General features: G+C 49.3%; 1 protein-coding gene and 1 long non-coding RNA gene across 2 annotated transcripts in view; one reads left to right on the top strand and one right to left on the bottom strand.

Annotated features, from left to right (window-relative positions):
• Nucleotides 1-9,292, bottom strand: part of LOC138246462 (alpha-tectorin-like) — a 270,914-nt gene extending 261,622 nt beyond the window's left edge. Inside the window, exon 1 of the mRNA XM_069201099.1 lies at nucleotides 9,067-9,292. Within this exon, the coding sequence (XP_069057200.1) occupies nucleotides 9,067-9,075 (9 nt within the window). The 5' untranslated portion in view covers nucleotides 9,076-9,292. The remainder of the gene's footprint in view (nucleotides 1-9,066) is intronic.
• An 8-nt stretch (nucleotides 9,293-9,300) lies between these two features.
• Nucleotides 9,301-16,144, top strand: LOC138246463 (uncharacterized). The gene is made up of 2 exons (XR_011194295.1): nucleotides 9,301-9,386; nucleotides 15,052-16,144. It is a non-coding gene; the product is annotated as an uncharacterized lncRNA (long non-coding RNA).
• The last annotated feature ends 4,638 nt before the right edge of the window (nucleotides 16,145-20,782 follow it).

The raw sequence follows: 20,782 nt of genomic DNA, 5'->3' as shown, positions 1-20,782 counted from the left end.
GGAAATGGAGCACTGACAGCACCTGCACGTCAGGGGGGATTCCAGTGGGATGGCGGATTGGTGACATCAGGTCTGGCTCCAACTGGGTACATAGTTCCTGGATAGTGGCACGGTCAAACCTGTAGGTGACGATTAAATGTCGCTCCTCCATTGTCAACAGGTCCACCAGCGGTCGGTACACCGGAGGATTCCGCCATCTTCTCAATTGTCCCAAATGACAGTGCCTAGGAAGGACAACAGCGACCACAGAGTCAACTATTTTTCCAGGTATGTACCCACAGTTACACAGAACACGACACCAAACACAAAACCCTTCCTGTATGTGTGTTGACTGTAGGCCTAGCTATGTGTGACGCAGAAGTAAATGAAGCCACGTGGGCCCCTGAAATGGCGGCTGCCTGACCTCTAAACTGGGACAATGGGATTGTGGGGTAACTGCGTTGCCGTTGCACACCGTCGCGGTAGGCGGTCATAGACCGCGGCGCAATGCTGCATTGGTTAACATTGGACCCTATGGGTCCCAGGAGCCAAGGAACAAGTGCGCCGCCGGTGATGATACGCACCGCCGCGGACGTCACCGCCGCAGACGTCACCGCCATTTTCTATCTGTTCAATCACTAGATACCTGATCTTTGACAGGAGAAGACCTGCACTGCACGTGCTGCTGTGACCTCGGTCTGGAAGCGACGATGGCTGCTGCGTCTGGGGTTTGGGCCCCTGCCTTCACTGCTCAGGAGTTGTAGAAACTAGTAGACAGGGTCCTCCCCCAGTACACGCTACTCTACGGTCCTCCAGACCAACAGGTTAGTACACAGGTAGCACGTTGTATGGCTAGGCCTGGGTGGAGAGGGCTGGTTGTAGGAGGGAAGGGGGCAGAGTTCAGGGAACATTAATGCATGTGAATGAATGTGCCACATGGCTAGGGTAGGGAGGGGGGACACTCACATCGACGGTGCAGTTGGTAATGACTACTCTTCTTCCCTTGTGCATGTCATGTAGGTCAGCGCCCACCAGAAGAAGGACATTTGGCGTGCCATCGCCAAGGACGTCCTGACCCTGGGGGTCAACCAGAGACAGGGCACCCACTGCCGGAAAAGATGGGAGGACATTCGCCGCTGGAGCAAGAAGACGGCGGAGGCTCAGCTGGGGATGGCCTCCCAACGTGGGAGGGGTGCCCGTCGCACCATGACCCCCCTGATGTTCCGGATCCTGGCGGAGGCCTATCCTGAGTTGGATGGGCACTTTAGGGCATCACAGAAGACACAAGGGGGTGAGTACACTCTCATTCTGTGGAGTTTGCGCGCAGTGGAGGGGTCTAGGTGGGGGAGGAGGCCTGTGGGTGTACCTAGGCCAGGCATAAATACGTAGGCTTGGCCCCTCCGTAATGCAGGCCATATGGCACTCTACCCCACCGCAGTAGAGTGCCAAGTACAGGTATACATGCCCCTGTGGCATCCATGTGTGCAGAAGTCCACCATAGCCATGTAGGCCAGATCCCTGAAATTGCATCTGTAGAGGCCAGGAGCACAGCGTAGTGCAGGGGGCTGCTGTGTCTGTATTGTCCGCCAATGTTAGCGGTATGCCATGCACTCAACCTGTCTTTCTTCTGTCTTCCCCCCCCCCCCCTTTTTGTGGTCTCCCTGTTCTTTTGTCCATCAGCATCATCAGGCTGAGGTACAGTGGCACCGGAGCATGAGGGAGCTGCATCCCACATGGCCATGGAGGGCCACCACGGACTCTGAATGCACCAGTGGGACGGAGGGCGAGGGGAGCTTCACGTCGGCCACCGGATCACCAACCAGTGACACGGACTCGTCCGCCGATGGGAGCTCCCTTGTGGTGGCGGCACCATCTGTGTGCACCACTTCTACAGGTACAGCCGCCACCTCCCCTACCAGCACCGCTCTCCCAGCAGCCCCTCAGCGTTCGCCCCGTGCCCGCTCACCCAGGAGGGTGGGCATCACCTTCGCCCCAGGCACCTCAGGCCCTGCCCCAGTCACCCCTGCTGTCCTCAGTGAGGAGGCCATTGACCTCCTCAGGTCACTCACTGTTGGGCAGTCTACCATTGTGAATGCCATCCAGGGTGTAGAAAGGGAGTTGCAACACGGTAATGCATTCCTGGAGGGCATTCATTCTGGTCAGGCTGTCCTTCAGCGAACCCTCCAATCTCTGGCCTCAGCACTGATGGCAGCCATTGTCCCTGTGTCTAGCCTCCCCCCTCCAACCTCCTCCACCCAGACCCAATCTCCTGTACCCCAGCCTATCCCAAGCACACCATCAGACCAGCATGCACACACCTCAACACACAAAAGTAGCTCAGGCAAACATAGGCACCACACAACCCACATGCACACACACAAGCATCACCCACATGCACACACAGCAACATCCACTGCCTCCGCTGTGTCCCCCTCCTCGTCGTCTCCCTCCTCCCTCCCAGTCTCGTCTACACTCTCACCTGCATGCACTACATCTACAGGCACCAGGACTCGCACCAGAACATCCAGCTCCACACCCCGCTCACCTGCACTCACCACCTCCACTCCCGTTTACACGTCCCGTGTCCTCTCCCAGTGTGTCTGTGACGCCCCCTCCCAAAGTACACCCACCCAACAGCCATCCACCTCACGACAGCCTCCAGTACCTGCACCTGCACCCAAAACACCTAAAGTGACACCTCCTACTACCACCTCTTCTTCCTCCACTCCCAGACCCCCTCCAGCTACCCATCCCAGTGTTCGTCAGAAACTGTCCCTCTGTAAAGTTGACCTTTTTGCCCCCACCCCTCCCCCACTTCATCAGTCCCGTCGTAGCGCCTCAGCCAAAAAGCCTCAAGTACCAGTGGTGCGTGTTCAAGGTGTGTGGAGTGCACCGGCCACCAGGGCAGGCAGTGTGACACGGAGCCAAGGCACTGCCAGTCCACCCCCTGTAAAGGCTCTGAAATTTGAAAGTGGCCAACGGGACCGTGTGAAGACTCCTGGAGGCAAAACAACTCACAGGGGTCCCAGGGGGATAGCAGAGTCAGCTGTGTCTCCTCCAAAGGTGGGGAAGGGCCAGAAGAAGTCTGCACAGCCTGGTGTGAGCATCATGGCAGAGAAGGGCGGCATCCTTCCAGGCGGCCGGGACGCCACCGCCAGAACCATCATCACTGGTCCGGAGACCACCACCAGAGTCATTGCCCAGGAGGGCCCAAGTATCGTCACTGGTCCGGAAACCACCGCCAGAGTCATTGCCCAGGAGGGCCCAAGTATCGTCACTGGTCAGGAGAACACGGCCAGAGTCATTGCCCAGGAGGGCCCAAGTATTGTCACTGGTCAGGAGACCACCGCCACCGCCGAAGTCAGTGCCCAGGAGGGCCCAAGTATCGTCACTGGTCAGGAGACCACCGCTGGAGTCAGTGCCCAGGAGGGCCCAAGTATCGTCACTGGTCAGGAGACCACCGCCGGAGTCAGTGCCCAGGAGGTCCCAAGTATTGTCACTGGTCAGGAGACCACCGCCACCACCGGAGTCAGTGCCCAGGAGGGCCCAAGTATCGTCACTGGTCAGGAGACCACCGCCACCGCCGGAGTCAGTGCCCAGGAGGGCCCAAGTACCGTCACTGGTCAGGAGACCACCGCCACTGCCGGAGTCAGTGCCCAGGAGGGCCCAAGTATCATCACTGGTCAGGAGACCACTGCCACCGCCGGAGTCAGTGCCCAGGAGGGCCCCGGCAGCCACAGCCCCGCTGGGCAATGAGGGACCGTCATGCCACACACCAATGTCCAGTCCAGAGAACGTCATGCCACACACCAATGTCCAGTCCAGAGAACGTCATGCCACACACCAATGCCCAGTCCAGAGAAAGTCATGCCACACACCAATGCCCAGTCCAGAGCCCGCCATGGCTAAGCACCGCTGAACAGTCCAGAGACCACCATGGCAAAGCACCGCTGAACAGTCCAGAGACCGCCATGGCTAAGCACCGCTGAACAGTCCAGAGACCGCCATGGCAAAGCACCGCTAAACAGTCCAGAGACCGCCATGGCAAAGCACTGCTGAACAGTCCAGAGACCGCCATGGCAAAGCACCGCTGAACAGTCCAGAGACCGCCATGGCAAAGCACCGCTGAACAGTCCAGAACCGCCATGGCTAAGCACCGCTGAACAGTCCAGAACCGCCATGGCAAAGCACCGCTGAACAGTCCAGAGACCGCCATGGCGAAGCACCGCTGAACAGTCCAGAGACCGCCATGGCAAAGCACCGCTGAACAGTCCAGAACCGCCATGGCTAAGCACCGCTGAACAGTCCAGAGACCGCCATGGCAAAGCACCGCTAAACAGTCCAGAGACCGCCATGGCTAAGCACCGCTGAACAGTCCAGAGACCGCCATGGCAAAGCACCGCTGAACAGTCCAGAGACCGCCATGGCAAAGCACCGCTGAACAGTCCAGAACCGCCATGGCTAAGCACCGCTGAACAGTCCAGAACCGCCATGGCTAAGCACCGCTGAACAGTCCAGAACCGCCATGGCAAAGCACCGCTGAACAGTCCAGAGACCGCCATGGCGAAGCACCGCTGAACAGTCCAGAGACCGCCATGGCAAAGCACCGCTGAACAGTCCAGAACCGCCATGGCTAAGCACCGCTGAACAGGGCATGCACCGCTGAAGAAGGAAAAGACCGCCACATCAAGCATCGTTATCCCATGTGCAGCTGGGACAGTGACGGGACAGGGACTGTCATGGGGAGACTAATCCAGTCTGGGCACCAGTCCCCCTCCAGAACCAGTGGTGGCTGTTATCTACTTGAGAGACTGTGGCTTTGCACTCCCCAGGATGGTACAGTGGGCAAACCACCCACTGTAGAGACTTGTGAGACTGTGGCTTTGCACTCCCCAGGATGGTACAGTGGGCAAACCACCCACTGTAGAGACTTGAGAGACTGTGGCTTTGCACTCCCCAGGATGGTACAGTGGGCAAACCACCCACTGTAGAGACTTGTGAGACTGTGGCTTTGCACTCCCCAGGATGGTACAGTGGGCAAACCACCCACTGTAGAGACTTGTGAGACTGTGGCTTTGCACTCCCCAGGATGGTACAATGGGCAAACCACCCACTGTAGAGACTTGAGAAACTGTGGCTTTGCACTCCCCAGGATGGTACAGTGGGCAAACCACCCACTGTAGAGACTTGTGAGACTGTGGCTTTGCACTCCCCAGGATACATCAATGGGCATGGAGCCCCGTCGTGGATCTGGCTTTGCAATCATCCGGCTGAGGTGCCCCCCCTTCCTCTTCCCCTGAGGTGCCTGTTGTATTTCTCTCTGATGACCCGGCAGTGTTCTCTCCGTTTGTGGACAGGTATCTATTGTGGGCCTCGCCCATGCATTTTTGGACTAGTGGTGCACGGACATTGATATGTGCATATCTGCACTTCTTCTCGTAATGTATATACTTTTGAATGATTTTATCATATTTCTGTATATATTTGAGACATGTATATTGAAACATTACAATGTTTGAACTGATTTCGTTTTGTGTTTGCATTCTTCCGGGGGGGTTGTGGGTTGTTACTGTGATGTTTGTGAATGCATTGGTGTGTGTGTTGTAGTGGGTGAGGGTGGGGGTGGGGGTGTTTCGTGTGTGTCCCCCTGACTTTTGCCTCCCCCTCCCCTATGTCATAGGTGCAGTACTCACTGTTGTCTTCACCGGCGCCGGCGTTGCTCTTCGTAGATGAGTAGGAATACAAGGGCCGGTAGGATTTGTAATTCCGGATCCATGGAGTCCTCCTTCCTCATGGGATGTGTTCAGGTGAGCGTTTTCCCATTGCAGGAACTGTTTCCGCCGTGTTTTTATCTACGGTGAATCCGCCCCGGAAAAGGTGGTGGATTGGTAGGTTGTGATACTATGGGCGGTACATTGTCTTCCGCCTGTCTGTTGGCGGTGACCGCCGCGCTGCTTGTCTGTACCGATGTGGCGGGCGGGGTGTTAAAGTGGCTGTCTTTGTTGGCGGTTTCCGCCAGGGTCATGATTCCCTTTTTTTGTCCACCAGCCTGTTTGCGGTATTACCGCACCTTTAACACCGTCCGCCAGGGTTGTAATGACCCCCTAAGTGATTTGTCCTGAATCAAAGGATATTGAGGAAATGCCAGGATTTGACTCCCCGGATCCAAGATTGGCAACTCTGACCAATAGACCGCATCCATATTCCTCAATTGATGTGTGAAAATCATACACAAGAGGTACACAAATGGCAATGTAAAGTGAAAAACGGCAGCAACAAATTCTGAAAACTTTCAAGGTTTGTTTTAAAACTGGACTTCAGGTCATTGTTCAGCACCTTTTCACTGGTACACAAACAGAGGTAATAATTGTTTAATATTACTTGCATATAGACAGGACTATCTCGACTCAAAAAAAAATCAGCTCGCAACCCACCAGTGGGCTCTGACCCGCAGTCTGGGACACAATGCTATAGTGATAGCTGGAATAGTATGACAGCTTTTTTAGGTAGCCAAGTGCTTCAGGGTTGAGTGCCAGAAAGGCTGACAGAGCAGTACTAGGAGCCAGGGTGAGTAACTAAAATTAATCTGACAATGGTTCCAATGGATTCCTTCCTAATTTTGCCTACCATTATCAGTCTCATACCGATTTGCCAATCTGTGACTGTTCAGATATTATACATGAACAGCTAAATAAGCAAGAGATGCAGGAACTAAATACTAGGTGGCCTTAATTGCACAGGAACCCTTGAATATTCTACTGGACCTCCTACTAAGTTTATTAAAATACAACACAGAATGTGTTTTCAATGTTCAATCCTATCTTTAATCCACTGGTTGTTATCACTAATAACATCTGTTCTATTCACCTTCTGTCCTGATTCTACAATTCAGTAGTTTTCTGTGTGTCAATCTTTCTTTTTGGCTGTGTAGTTAATATTACCACACCAGGATGGATCTATGTAATTTAATATGCACCATCTTGCAGCAATAAATTGGCATTGTGGTAACACAGTATGTTACACTGTTAATAGCCTACGTGGCAGATGTGTCATCAGTTTTAAAAACCGAGTAGTGAAAGGGGCTTGTCATCAGGTCAGTTGTCGGTGTATCCAATGCGGCATTGGGAAACTACAAAGTACCCGGTGTCTCCTTCCGATTGTAACAAGCCACCTTAGGCTATTAATGAGCAAGCACACTTAAGCTCCTTATTGTGTGTGGTTGTCTAGGAGGAATACATAAACCCCAGCTCTCAGCTACCCCCAGTCATGTGACTCCAGTCATGTGACCCAGGTTTAGACTATAGGCGCTAAGGGCCATATGTACGAACACATTTTCCCATAGACACAGAATGGGTAAAACCCTTTGCTACATCTGGCCCTAAATGGCTACGACATTTTCAAAATTGTTATTAAAAAAACAATTTCACCATAATTTAGGATTTTTCATACAACTTTTAGATGAACTCCTTCTTTAGCATCAGGTAAGCCATCTGGATAGGAGTAAATTAATTATTTTATTTAGTATTATCTCTATGATTTCATGACTTTTGACAGCTTTTTGCATGGTACAATGAAATTGTTAGTACAACCTGAGAAGCAGGTACCTTACCAGTACATAGAATTGTGCCTTTCTGTGCTGACTTATTCAGTTTGAAGAGGTGAGGGGCCGGTGCAATATGGAGGGATGGGAGAGAAATCGGGTCAACGAGGAGGGATGGAGAGAGGGATTGACACAATGGAAGAGAAGGGCAGAGGGGCTCTGCATCGGTCAATATGGCAATGCGGAGGGAGAGGGACCGAAGGACCAGGAATAAAATAGCCACATTGGAGGCCAAGTAATAGATATGGAAGAGGGACGGAGGGGCCAGAGAGAGACAGAGAGAGGGCAGAGAGAGACAGTTGGTTTGGAGAGATGGGGGGCTTAGAGACCCAGGGAAGCTGGAGAGAGAGGGACTGGAGCGGGAATGTGGGGCCAGAGAGAGATGGAGGACCGGAGAGATGGAGGACTGGAGAGATAAAGAGTCTGGAGAGAGAGAGAGGCAGCTACGAGAGACAGAAAGGGTCTGGGGAGAGTGGGGCCGGAGGGAAACAGAGATACTACGGTAGATGCTGAAAGTGGAAGGTGTGATGCCCAAGGGCTGGCGATGGACAACTGCAGCTAACAAAAAGAAGGCTTTGATGCATCGGGTCAGCGTGATGGTCAGGACAGATGTTTTCTGAGTCTCAGCGTGGCCAGAAAGCATAAGATCTTGTGAGTACGAGTCCACATCTGTGAACATTCCAAGTGCACCCTTCTGCAGCATTTCAAAATGAAAGATCTACATGCTGTGGCTCCTACTAATGTAGAAATGCTGGCCATGGGCGAGCCTTTCAAAGGAATAGATACACTGCTTGTCTGCATTGAGCCTGTAGATTGTAGACTGGGCGGGGTGTGGTCGACTGTAGACACCAATCTAACAGGCACATACTTGACCACAGAAACCCATCCAGGGACTCCTCACTAGCACCAGAACATTGAGAGACCCAATCTACCAGTGTCAGAGCCCCTTGTGTTCCTGTTTAAAAACCCTCTTATGTGCTACACTGTAACACCTGCTTCTTTACCCTTCAAACTGAGGGCATTTAGATGAGGTGGACACGATGCACCACATGGTCTATTCATGGGTGCTCCACCACCACTGAACCCATCACAATTGAACCAGTTGTGACACACTTTACAGAGCCTAAAGCCTCAGGACTCTTTCTGTGATATCAGTCTCTTCCTAAACCTTTTGCTTTTGGTATTGATAGTCACTGCCTTATTCACAAGCACTTGGAATGCGCGTTTATTTTCCTGTCATGTGAGGAGTGGAAGTTTTTTTCCAGTCTGGTGAGGCACAGAGAAGTTTTTGAACTTTCCACAGTTACATAGGTCTGACGCAACCTTTCTAGCTCTGTTCCTGGCACACAATTTACTTGCGCTCTGCAATTATAGAAGATTTTAAAACATACCTGAGGTTTTATCTGCAGCTTTTGGGCTTGTATGGGGCTCGGGTCAGTGTTCAATATGATTTTATTTACTATTTCATTAACCTATTACTTACTTACTTTTTGCATGAGGATTGATGTCTGGTGGCTCCCAGGCAGAATGTAGCTGGCCACGTCGCACGCAGGGCGACATTAGGGGGGACAGCTCCCAAACGTCGCTCCCCTGTTAGGGAGGCAAATGGCCAGGAGGGGCCTACGTACTTAGGGAGGGTGGTCCACCTCTCTTTATGGCCCGAAGGTGTGAGGAGGGAGGAGTGAGGCCAGGAGGTCTTTTAAGGGGTGACCTCACAGGGCTGGGCCTCTTTGTGTGAACGGCGAGCAGCGAGCAGGACGAGAGAGTAGCTGAGTCCGGATACGGACATGTGGCAGGGCAAGTCCAGGTGAGTCGGAAGAGGTGGGGGCAGGGGTGCAGGCCTTGGGGATGGGATGTATTCCTGCGGTTGGGGAAAGGGGCTATGGGTCGGAGAACTCACCCAAGAAAGCCGGGGAAGGCGAACAACGCGAGTTCCCAATTCCCGAAACCGCCCACTCCCTTCAGCCGCCACCAGACCCTCCCTCCTTACGAACACTCTCTCATTGCCCGCAGACTTCGGGCACCAAAGCAAAGCCCCTCTCTCTCGTGGGGGCGGCGCGCCGATCGCTAACCCGCCTAGGCCGGTTAGGCGCTATTCCCATTACAGTAGTTGCCGTTCCCCTCACGGCTTGTATGCTCGGCACCTCTCTTAGCCTGCCCGAAACGACGAGGTGCCTTTGCCAGTGCTGTGTAGCCCTTTGGGCTATTTCTAGTAGATTGGGCTCTACTGAGCCCAATTTCCGTCCGACAGGGCTGGTTGCTGGGCAACACGTGCTCTGCAACAGGAACGCGATGCGATGGCCAGCCGCGGGGTTTGTGCTTCCCTGTGGCCGGCCAGTGGACCTCAGGCCTGACAGGGAGGTGATCAGCACCTGATGAGAAGCACTAGAGCCCACAATTTCTTGTTTGGGCGAGGTGCCTTTGGCAATGCCGCGGACCCCTCCGGCCTGTTCGCTCAGGTGGGGGTATGCCTTAATTATTATGTAAGTTAGTTGTTAAATATGTTTTTAGAAGAAAATGGAAATATATGAGAAAGAACAGAAGAAAATTGCTAGTTAGATTTTAACACCAACTGTAACCACTAAGTAGTTCTAACAAAGGCACAGATATTGTGTTATAACATATTCTCGTGTAAACTATTAGGTCTCTGAGCAGAAATTATAGAGATGCTGCCATAAACTATTACGTAAGTTAGTTGAAAAGCCGAATCCATTTCAAGATGGCCACCAATTTCATCCCTCCTTTTTGCCAGGTGTTGGAGGTGGGCGTTCGACTATAGAACGACAATTAACTGATAGCCTTTATGCCAATTGTAGCTCCACCTGGTTGCGCTTCAGGGCGGGCTTGGGTATTTGCTTACTGTGTGGTCGTGTTCTTCTTCTGTAATTTTGGGAACCGTGTGTTCTCGTGTTTGGGTGGGTCTGTTGCCATCAGAAAGAGCACCAATTGGTGCTGGAGCCGGAGACCAATGAAACAACTATGCTTTTGAAGTCAGCACCACCAATAAGAACGTGGCAATCGTTCCTTTGGCAGTAAAGTGGGGTGATCGGCTCAAATCACTTGTGTAACCATCTTTTCTTCTCGAGAAAGGTCATGCCCTATCTGTAGAGAGCCATCCATCTCCAGCATGGGGGCAGGCATGCCGCACGCACCCCGATGGCTACTGGGCGCAGGCGAAAAGGTCAATAAGGGAGCAGGATCGCTCGAAGTCCTTTCGCATATAGAGGCGGGGTGTTGAGTGTGTCTATGTTCGTTCGCTATTATACGCGTCTGTTTCGTTACTCGATCGGAGCCAGCAGCAGATACCTCAGGCAGGTGCCTCACTGTGCCCCCACTGCCTGGTTGTGTCCATTTGTTAGGCTGCCTTCTTCCATCCCAGCAAGTAAGGAAGGCGTGTACCAGTACAGGCCAGAGGGTGGTTGGCGGTTTTTCATCCTTCACAACAAGGTCTGCGCGAGACCGCACGGTCATCTTGGGGTCGGGCAGCCTAGGGGCCTCTGGCCTATTGTTGAACATACCGCGATCAGCCTGTGCGAATCCCTTCTGCGAGACCGCAAGGCCATCTTGGGGTCAGGCGGCCTGGGGGTCGTTTGCCTATGGTTGAACATGCCGCGTTCCACCCGAGGGAACTCCTCCCATGCTTTGCAGCGTGTGCGCGACACCACACGGTCACCATTGTGGAACATGGCGGCCGTGTCTAATGGCAGGCCCGCACCCATCCTACAAAATATGGGAGTGGGATATTTAAAAAATAATAATAATAATAATAATAAAATTCATGTGGCGTGCCCAGTTCAGTAGTTTTGAAATGGTGAAGTGTTATTAGGGGCCAGCAATAGCTTGGCGTTACACTGTTTTGACCAAGTGGGTTGTTCTCGCAGCTGAGAATCGTGGGGGTGGCTTGCCCGACCATTTGTCCAGGGCTCAACCCCCCCCTTTGTCGCGCTTCCCACGCCGATTTTCTGTAGATCCGCTGCGGCGAACAACAACGTGAAGGGTCCAGTCTGCTTCATCTCGTCGATGCGCGTATCTGTAGAACTGGCTTGCACCAATGGGGCGCTGCAATACTGCGAACCACCTAATTCCCTGGTGAAACTAAGAACGGCTTTGTTCAGGTTGCAGCATTACTAATAATTTCTTTGGGAGGCCACCTAGGGAACAGAAAGGCCCTGTGTTCAGTTAAAACACAGGAGATACTCAACAGTCTTGAGGCATTATTTAAATACGAGGTTTATTCAAAGGTTGCAATAACATGGAAAAAAAAAAAACGAGGTTAACTTAATGGGACACTAAAGGTAGATAAAATCTACACCAAAAAAAATGTAAGGTAACAGTATGATGCGTAACAACTAGAGATGCCGCCTTTGATGGGGGGGGAACCATCTTTGGTGTTACGGCTCTGGCGCAACATCCTGTGACCTGGCGCAGATCACTTCATCTCCCAGGTCTAGGGAAATGGAATGTGTCCGGGGAGGTTGTAATAAGGTTTCTCAATTAAGTGCTCCAATACCCCCAGGTCGAGTTTGCGCTATTTCGGAAGCTGAAAGGTCTAGGGAATAGGAATGTGTCCTGGTATACTGTAACAGGGTTCCCAAGTAAGCGTTCCAATACCCACAGGTCGAGTTTGCACTAATAAGTCAACAAAATAACTGAAGCAGCAGCCTTATCATGCCAGGGGGAAGTTAACGCATGATTATTACTGTAAGGGATAAAAGGCGTAACGGACAGTGTTGCTCCCCCTGGAGCGGGGGAACCAGGTTTGGGGCTAGGCTTCAGCCCCTCATCCCATGAGACGTGGCAAATCAATGTGTCTTGGTCCAAGGACAATTCAACAAGGCCCATGGAAACTTAGTGGGCCAATAGGTTAACTATCCTAGGATACCATTATTAACATTATGTTATTTGTAACATTGGTAACATGGCTGCCCCCCACCACAACAATGTTCACTACGGTATTGCAGGACTTTGCGGAGGCATTGGGCAGAGGTGGAGGGTAGGACAGCACTACTAGATCGGACATGCAAGAACGGCAGTGTTGACGGCACACATAAGATAAGGACAAGCTGGAGGGTTGAGTCAGGCGAACGATTCCAGTCGCGGGTGCATTTCCAGACGACGTATCGGGAACAGTAGATGGAAAATAAAAAAATTAATAAAAATAATAATTAAAAAAAATAAAATAAGAAACAAAAAAATAAATATATGTAAGTAAATAAATAAATAAGGAAGCAAAGCGGTATCTTAACCTCAAATAGCAAGATTCTAGCGAAATTTAACAGGGCGAAACTAGCAAGGTATGACCTACCAACTGTGATTTATAACCTGTCTCCAAATTACGATTTACAATCATAACGAAAGCAATACGTGGCACTCAAAAGGATTTATGGCGTTGTAATAATTTATGGACTTGTCATTTTGAGTTATGGCTGAACAAAGTGAGTTATGAGGTCAAAGGCCGTGTCGCAAGAGTCTATGCATGTAATAAAACTGCGGCCCAGCTGCCTCGAAGAGACATATTGTGATCAATCTGTGGGCAGCAGCCCTGGGGCTTGGGTGCATGCACGCCTGTATGTTACTAAAAAAAAATAAAAAAGAATAAAAACGAAAGTAGCCGCCATATGCTTAGGAATTTACATGACTTTCAGCCATGCCGAACAGTAGCCCTGCTGCTATTTAGCATGGGTAAAAGACATTGATATTAACAATGCCAATAGCTCTCGGATTCACAAAAGCTTAATGTAAAAAAAAAAAACACATACAAACCACACGTGCTATGGTACGTGGTACTGCAGTATCACTGGACTCTCTCATGGCAGCAAGACAGGGTCTGTGGAGGAGAATTGTAAAGTCTGAGGAAGTACAGAAATCAGTTCTAATGCACATACCATTCGACAGGGTGCATGCTATGTGGAGAGCCATTAGCGGCAAAGATTTCCAAAGCATTTAAAATTGAACACTTGCTGTCCATTGCAAAGGGTGTTAGACTTTTTTCATCCTTGGCGTGGTCTCCCTTAACGTTTTGCCTCTGTTTCCCAGCTTGTTGATGTGGGGTGGACTCTGTGGTTGCGGTTTTTGTTGTTGCTGTTTTGCTACTCTGGGCATGTTACCCCTTCTAACTAGTGCTAAAAATGCAAGTGCTCCTGTACAAAAATGTGTATGTAATTGGTTCATCCATGATTGACATATTTGATTTACTGGTAAGTCCTTAGCACGGTGCACTACAACTGAACGCGAGCTATTGTGCGAAGGTTTTAGGTAGCTGTCAATACTGTTACGGCAAAGGCATGCCCACGGGTTGTGCGGGCCCTGAGAGAAAGCACCCCCCCTCCGAGTGATTCAACGGAAGGGATGTGCTGATTGCCGGAGGCCGACATCCGCAGGTGCTGAGCAAGGATAACGCGATGCTAGCCACAACTCGGAGCCTCCTAGGCAGGCTCAACGTTGCAGCGAGAATTATCCAGCGGACAGAATACTTGCCAAGTGTCTAGCAAGGGCAACAGCGAAGAGAAAGAAATCTGAATGATGCGGAGATGAGACCGTTCAGGGCGAGCGGTGGCGTTTGGTACAGTGGAGCGAAGGTTAGGGGCGCTGGGAGTGTTATCGCTGACCACTTCTACCTGAGATCGACACAAGGTGTGTTTTGACAGGTCCACATCAGTAACACAGTCATGGGGTGCTGGAGACGCCCATCCACCGGCCAGAGGGGTGCATTAATTAGTGCTGTGGAAAAAAGACAATGGGGAATCACACGTGTGGATCTCTAGGTACCTTAAGGCAAGCGCCTATTTCTCACAAATTTGAAGGGAGAGCCGACGGCGGTCTTCCCTTTGAGGGCAGCACTAAAAGGATTAGCTGGACAGAAAGGAAAGACACCTGACCAAGGGCTCCCATCGATCTAGACATGCACAGGGCTTGGGTGGGGGGGCACTACCGGCCCCGCTGTAACACACAGTACGAGGAGCGGTTGTTCGGTCACATTTTCCCTAGCTTTCCTTGGAGCGTTCAGCACCTTAGAGTTAGTGGCACAGGCGAGGGGCGACACTTCTGGGCACGAAGATGGGGGTGAGCTCAAGATAGGACAGGACATGGCGGAACTGAAAGTACAGCGCTCAAAAGCTGACCAGATAGGAAAAGGAGGAGGGGCTCGTTTGAGAGGAATAGGGGACCCCCCCAATATTCCCCTATAGAACTACTCAGGAGGTACATTGCATGCCGTCCCTCACAACCAGGATACCTGTTGCTTCACCTAGGCGGCCAGCCTTAATGCAGTTTCAATATAGGAGGGTCTTGAGGTTGGCAATAGCGAAAAGCAGGGTACCTAGGGCGGAAATGGCGGACACATCCGAGGTGAGATAAGGGCATGGCTAGGGTGCTAAAAGTATTGAATATATTGTAGCATTGTTGAGCCATAACATGTGCTGTAACAGATGTCAAGAAATTGTGTAGTAATGCTTTCCTTCTCGTCCATCTAGGGACTGCGACAGTATGGTGATGGGCCACTTCTTGGTGGCCAGAGCAGAACGCCGGGCCGGAGAGGGTGGCTGGAACCCCGGTTTCAGTGACATCAAACTCGCCTGGATGGGAACCCCTGGAATGAGATGGGCCATGTTGGAGACTAGAGTTGGCCAGATGGTGGGGAAAAGAGGGTTTAAGCCTGGCATTCTGGTAATCCACCTGGGTGGAAACGACTAAACTACTGGTGGGAGAGGTCCACTGTGGCAGGCCTTGATGCAGGGTCAGGCCAGAATTGCCGCCCTGAGGGAAGACGTGTAAATAATTTGGGCTGAGATGGGTCCCAGGGGAGGTGTGGCAGGGAGCCAGGTCTCCGGCCACAATTGAAATGTCCAGGCGGAGAATCAACCGGTCGCTACAATTATTGCGAATCAGCGGGGATTTGTTTCAGCAGACGGGTTAAACCGGTCTGATGAGGGCATGTATATTTCTTAATAATATTAGAGACGCTCTATTGCGAATCAGCAGGGATTTGTTTTCAGCAGACGGGGTACACCGGTCTGATGCGGGCATGTATATTTCCTAATAATAATAGAGACGCTCTTGAGATAGCAGCCTGTAATTAGCAAGTTAGGGATGAGCACAGGTGGGGGGCCTCGGTTATCTCGAGATGCCATCCCCAAGGCTTGGCGGAGTTACAGGACGATCCTAAAGCTTTACAATTGATTAAAAGGCCTCCAGATGGTGATTCCTGGAGCCAAAAGGTATTCCTCAGGCTACTGGGAGCCTTTACGGTGGGGCCTGGGATGACGCGACTGCGCTCCTTAATCCCGCAAGGGACAGTTGGAATCCTGAGCAACTGTGGAGACTGGCCGGGGTCTCGCTCTGACTTGTCAGGAGCATGACAAAATTGATAAAGTGGTAAACCACGATAAAGGAACGAGCTGTAAGATGCTAAGCACGTTGGTGCAGAGAACACCAGATGGAACAGCTCCAGCTTTCTCAGGATGGGTGTCGGACAATGTTTAAGAAACTCATCTCCGACACCGCGATCGCCCGTAAGCTAACCCAACCTGTGTAAACAATAAACTTGCGACATATTATACCCACAAATGTTGTCCTAGCATTTATTATGTCGCATGCATGATAATGTGATAAACGCCAATTGCACACACCCTAAGGGGATAGGGGTAGCAGCGCTATGTAGTGCCTCTGGGTAGGCTGTACATATTCAGGGATTGAGGGGTGCGGAAGGGATGCACTTGTTTTTTAAATCTGAGCTGTTATGGAGACAAGGATTTTAAAAGTAGTTCTGGTTTTGGGTGGCTTCCTTTTTCAAGTGACTTGCTACACAGTTCCAGACACAGCCTGTACGGGGGATAACGCTCCTCCTAGCAGGGTGGTCTCCAGCCTGGAGCACCCATGACAGAGGCACAAAGAGGTGTAAACTATCTGCTTCTGGCTATGAACAGCCACAAATACAGTGATCAGGAAAGAGAGCAAATGCTGGTTTCACCTAAAGGACCCTTCTCACCCTGAACAACAGTCTGCAGCCCCAATCAAACCACCATCTACCAAGTGGCAGTGCACCTAATCAAATTTCCATAGCAGAGGTGTCACCTTTGTCCTCATTTTACGCTCTAGGTATCCCTCCCTCTGCTTTCTGATACACTGCCACTGTCAGTCCAACCTGTGGACAGAAACATGTCTGGGACATCAAAATGGAACCCAAAGGCATTTATCACTTTGCTTCGATTATACATATACTTCACAGACTACCACAGACCCACACATAACATTCACTTGGACAGGGTTAGGTGAAAAAACAAGTTAGAAATGGCGAGATACTCTCAGCTAGTGCTAAATACCCAATTCTTAGTGAGAAAGTGAGTGAAAAAGCTTCTTTTTACAGAATAGTGAAGGAACAAATATAAATAAGAACTTCACATTTTCTGTCCAGCGCCCCTTGTGCAGTGTACAGGCCCTGTACTAAGGTTGGAATACCCCAGAATACATTTAAGAGGGCTGCCCTAGGCTTGCCACACAGCATGCTAGGCCTCTTAATAATTTACACACTTAGAATTATATGTTTAAGCTGTCTGCCCCGGATATAGGGCACTATGTATAATGTTTCTCTCTACAGCTGACATTCTCTGACTGCTTGCCAACTCCCACTATACTCCTAAACCCTGCATGAAAAATACCCTTGCTTAATTCCTCTCATCCTTCCTTCAGAGTGTCCCTCTTCTTACCTTCCATCCTCCACATGTTCTCTATTTCTGAATATAGCCTCCTCTTAATCTCATGCCTTTCTGCCTCAATCCTTCTTATTGTAATTCTACTATTGGCCGATACCTCATTTCATATATCACAACCTCCCCTCTTCTCTCTAAAACACTATACCTGTAATCTAACACTAACTACTCTCAGCCAGCCCATCTATCCAACCGACCATTCACCTAATACCACAAAGTCCCCACTAATGATCACACGTACCTGGTATTATTATATCACAAAGTAAATGGAGTAAGTGCATGCAAGTTATTTTGAGAGCACACTAATAATCACAATAACCAATAATAACCTCTGGACTAACCACTAACCTTGGGTTTCCGGAGTAGCATGCTACTCACCGTAAAGGGCTTCAATGCCTCATCAGGGGTCGCAAAGACTATATAAACTCAATTGCATTTACAATTCCAAAGACACCAAAAATGAACTGGTTACGTGCTGCCATTTGGAACTAACAGATTATTAAATGTGATAAGGTAACGCCAATGTAAGAGGTTGGCCTTGCAGCTGAAATTGCAGTTTTCAAACTGCACACACAGGCTGCATTTAATTTACAGGTGCTGGGCACATGTAGTTTCACTTTACTTGGTACTTACAAGTAAATTACAGATGCCAACTGGGCATAAGCCAATGTTACCATGTTTGAAGAAGTGAGCACGTGCACCCTAGCACTGGTTAGCAGTGGTAAAGTGTGCAGAGTTCTAAGGCCAGCAACAATGAGATCAGAAAAGGTAAAACCTTTGGGGGAAGGCGGACAGTTCTAACACTCTTGTGTGTTTCATGTCACTCAGAATTCCCTGTGAAAAACATTTCCGCTATTCACAGTTCTCAATTTATAACTCTAAAGGTAATCAATACTGCTATACTTTCGAGAGCAGACTTCATGTTTACACATGAAGGCAAAAAGTTTGGGAAAGCCCAACCTCAGGCTGGCAGGTATAACATTAGGCTCTAAACTCAAAGGCAACAGTATTGTAATTATAAAGTAAAAAAAAAAACTCCGGCACTGAAGGGAACTAGCTTGTGTGAGGTTGTTCTCCTTGTGAAAGAGCAAAATGCAGTCACTCAAAAATAAGTTTACCAGTGGCTGAAGTGGGCTGATTCACTGCCCAATCCTATGTATTGTAGCGGGTGTAAGCAAAATGTGAATGACACAACAAAACAAACCAATGAATGAAAGACAGCTGGCTGAAAGCCCATATAGTAAGTATATTATACATATTTTAGTAAAAAATCAAAAGGTCTCAGCTCATGCTACACCTAAAAATGTTATGGAAATAAAAAAGAGAAGGAACTTTGAAAGCAAAGCCGGTGGTAAGCAGAGCAAGAATCATCAAGCATGTAGTTTTGATAATATTTTTTAAGTGAAGTTCAATGTGCTTGTTATGGAAGCAACATGAAAACTGTTTGGTAAGTGCATGTTTTTCCAGTATAATCTAGCCTTGTTTGACATAATATGACCCTGGTTTTGTGCAGAGTAGATCTTGGGACTGATCGGACATTATATTTTGTTCTTGCAAAAGACACCTGTGTGTGAAATTGGGATTTTTTTTTTAAAACATACATCATTAGGATCCATCTTGCACAAGCCTTCCTTGCTTTTCACCTGCTTTTCTTCATTTTGTCACTTTTCAAGTTAAATGTTCTTCTGTTATCCTCTGCATGTAAAGAAAGACTGCATATATTTTCCATATGTTTCCTTTAGAGCTACGAAATTGCAGTGCGCACATCTCGGAAACAATATATATCTCTCCCTGGAAATAAAACAACACAAGTCTTTTCTCTCTCCCCCTCTCTCCTCCCTGTAACCACCATCTGTGTACTCTCTCTCTGAGGAAGAGCCAACAAAAGAATTCAACATGAAGATCACCGCCAATGTCATTTCAAAACATTCATCCTGGCTTCATCTCACTGGGCTGAAACCGGAAGTTTAACAGGATTTTGAATCTTCCCCTCTCTGCCAACATGCTCTTTGGTTTAGATGAAGATGAAAAGAATCCTTAGAGGCCTTAAAGACAGTATGTCTAAAGGAAAATGAAGTATAACAGAAATTATTTTTAGTGACACATGTGCTGCTCCCACCAACAGAGGGTTAGACCTCTTACTAGCCTCAGCAACAGTATCAACAAAGACAACAGCACCAACAGTGGAAGCCAGTAGGATAAAGAGGGAGTCAACAACCTTCGGCAGGCACAAGAAGGCCTCCTGCTGGAAAGCAGTGACTCATTTCTGTCTGAACTCTAGATGCCACTACAGTTGGGGGAAATCTGTGTGGGAGTTGGGGGAAGCATCTTTGAAAATCTTAGCAGCATCTGTCAAAACATTACAAAAGACACAGATATGAATATTTAGACAAATGGTTATTCTGAGGTTGAAGAAGCTTCCACTAGTTGCACGTCTAAATAAGTTAACCCAATCCCATTGGAACAATCTTAATAGAAAGGTCAACATCTAATTGCAAAGATGTGAAGAATTATGTCACTTCCCAAAAAAGAGAGTCTCCAAGAACAAATTGAGGCCTTTTTCCAACCTCGAAAATAGATAAAAAAGGAAAGTTTCAGAATACGGGGCCTCCGCCACAACTATCTGAGCTCCATTGATGAGGGTAGAAGTGTCTTGACCTTTTGGATGCATGTTTTTACTTTCTGATGGCAAATTCCTCAAATTAGTAGCAGGACTAAATCATTACCAATGCAAAGTCTTGCCTTTTGAACTGAAATCAGCCACAAGGACATTTTGAAAATGCATGTCATTATTGGCTGCGCACTAGGAACCAATATCATCTACACATAGTTTGTCAATTAGCTAATAAAAGTTTCAGCTCCTCCAAAAGCTGCATCATTACCAGTTGCAAGACAGTAAACATTCTATTACATATAGACTTGAAAGTAATCTATGCTACATCAACTATGGCCTGCGCTGGGTGCTCAAAATACAAAAGTGTCACATTTGGAGGAAAGACTGACTTCTATCTGTCTTAAATCCTGCCTAAATGTCATAAACTTCACAAGACAGTACACACCTTCTTTCATTTTTCTGACCCAATTACAGGACTCTACAAGAGGCCTCTTAAGCAATGTCAGGATGACCAAATTTGACAAGACTCAGGCAGCTGGCACAACAATACATTGAATGATCACTCCTGTGACTACAGTCTTTTCCATGGTGGTACTAACTGAAGAACCTAATACTTAATGTTCCCTTTGAACAAGGCATTTTCTCTCAAAAGATAGTCACAGGTGCCTCCCCGATGTAATGAGGAGGATATTGAAGTTCAAGGCGGGGACGCGCATTACGGCAACCAGGGGGCCGCGGGAGAGACCAGCACCAGCACCTGGGTAATTAGGGCAGGAGCCCTTTAAATTTCCAGCTTGCGCTCCCGCTCGCGGGACGAGCATTACCGTAACCAGGGGGCCGCGGGAGAGACCAGCACCAGCACCTGGGTAATTAGGGCAGGAG

Source organism: Pleurodeles waltl, chromosome 7 (assembly GCF_031143425.1).
Source record: "Pleurodeles waltl isolate 20211129_DDA chromosome 7, aPleWal1.hap1.20221129, whole genome shotgun sequence".
Taxonomy (NCBI): Eukaryota; Metazoa; Chordata; class Amphibia; order Caudata; family Salamandridae; genus Pleurodeles; species Pleurodeles waltl.
The sequence above is the reverse complement of the archived record's forward strand: the minus strand, read 5'-3'. Positions and strand labels throughout refer to the sequence as shown.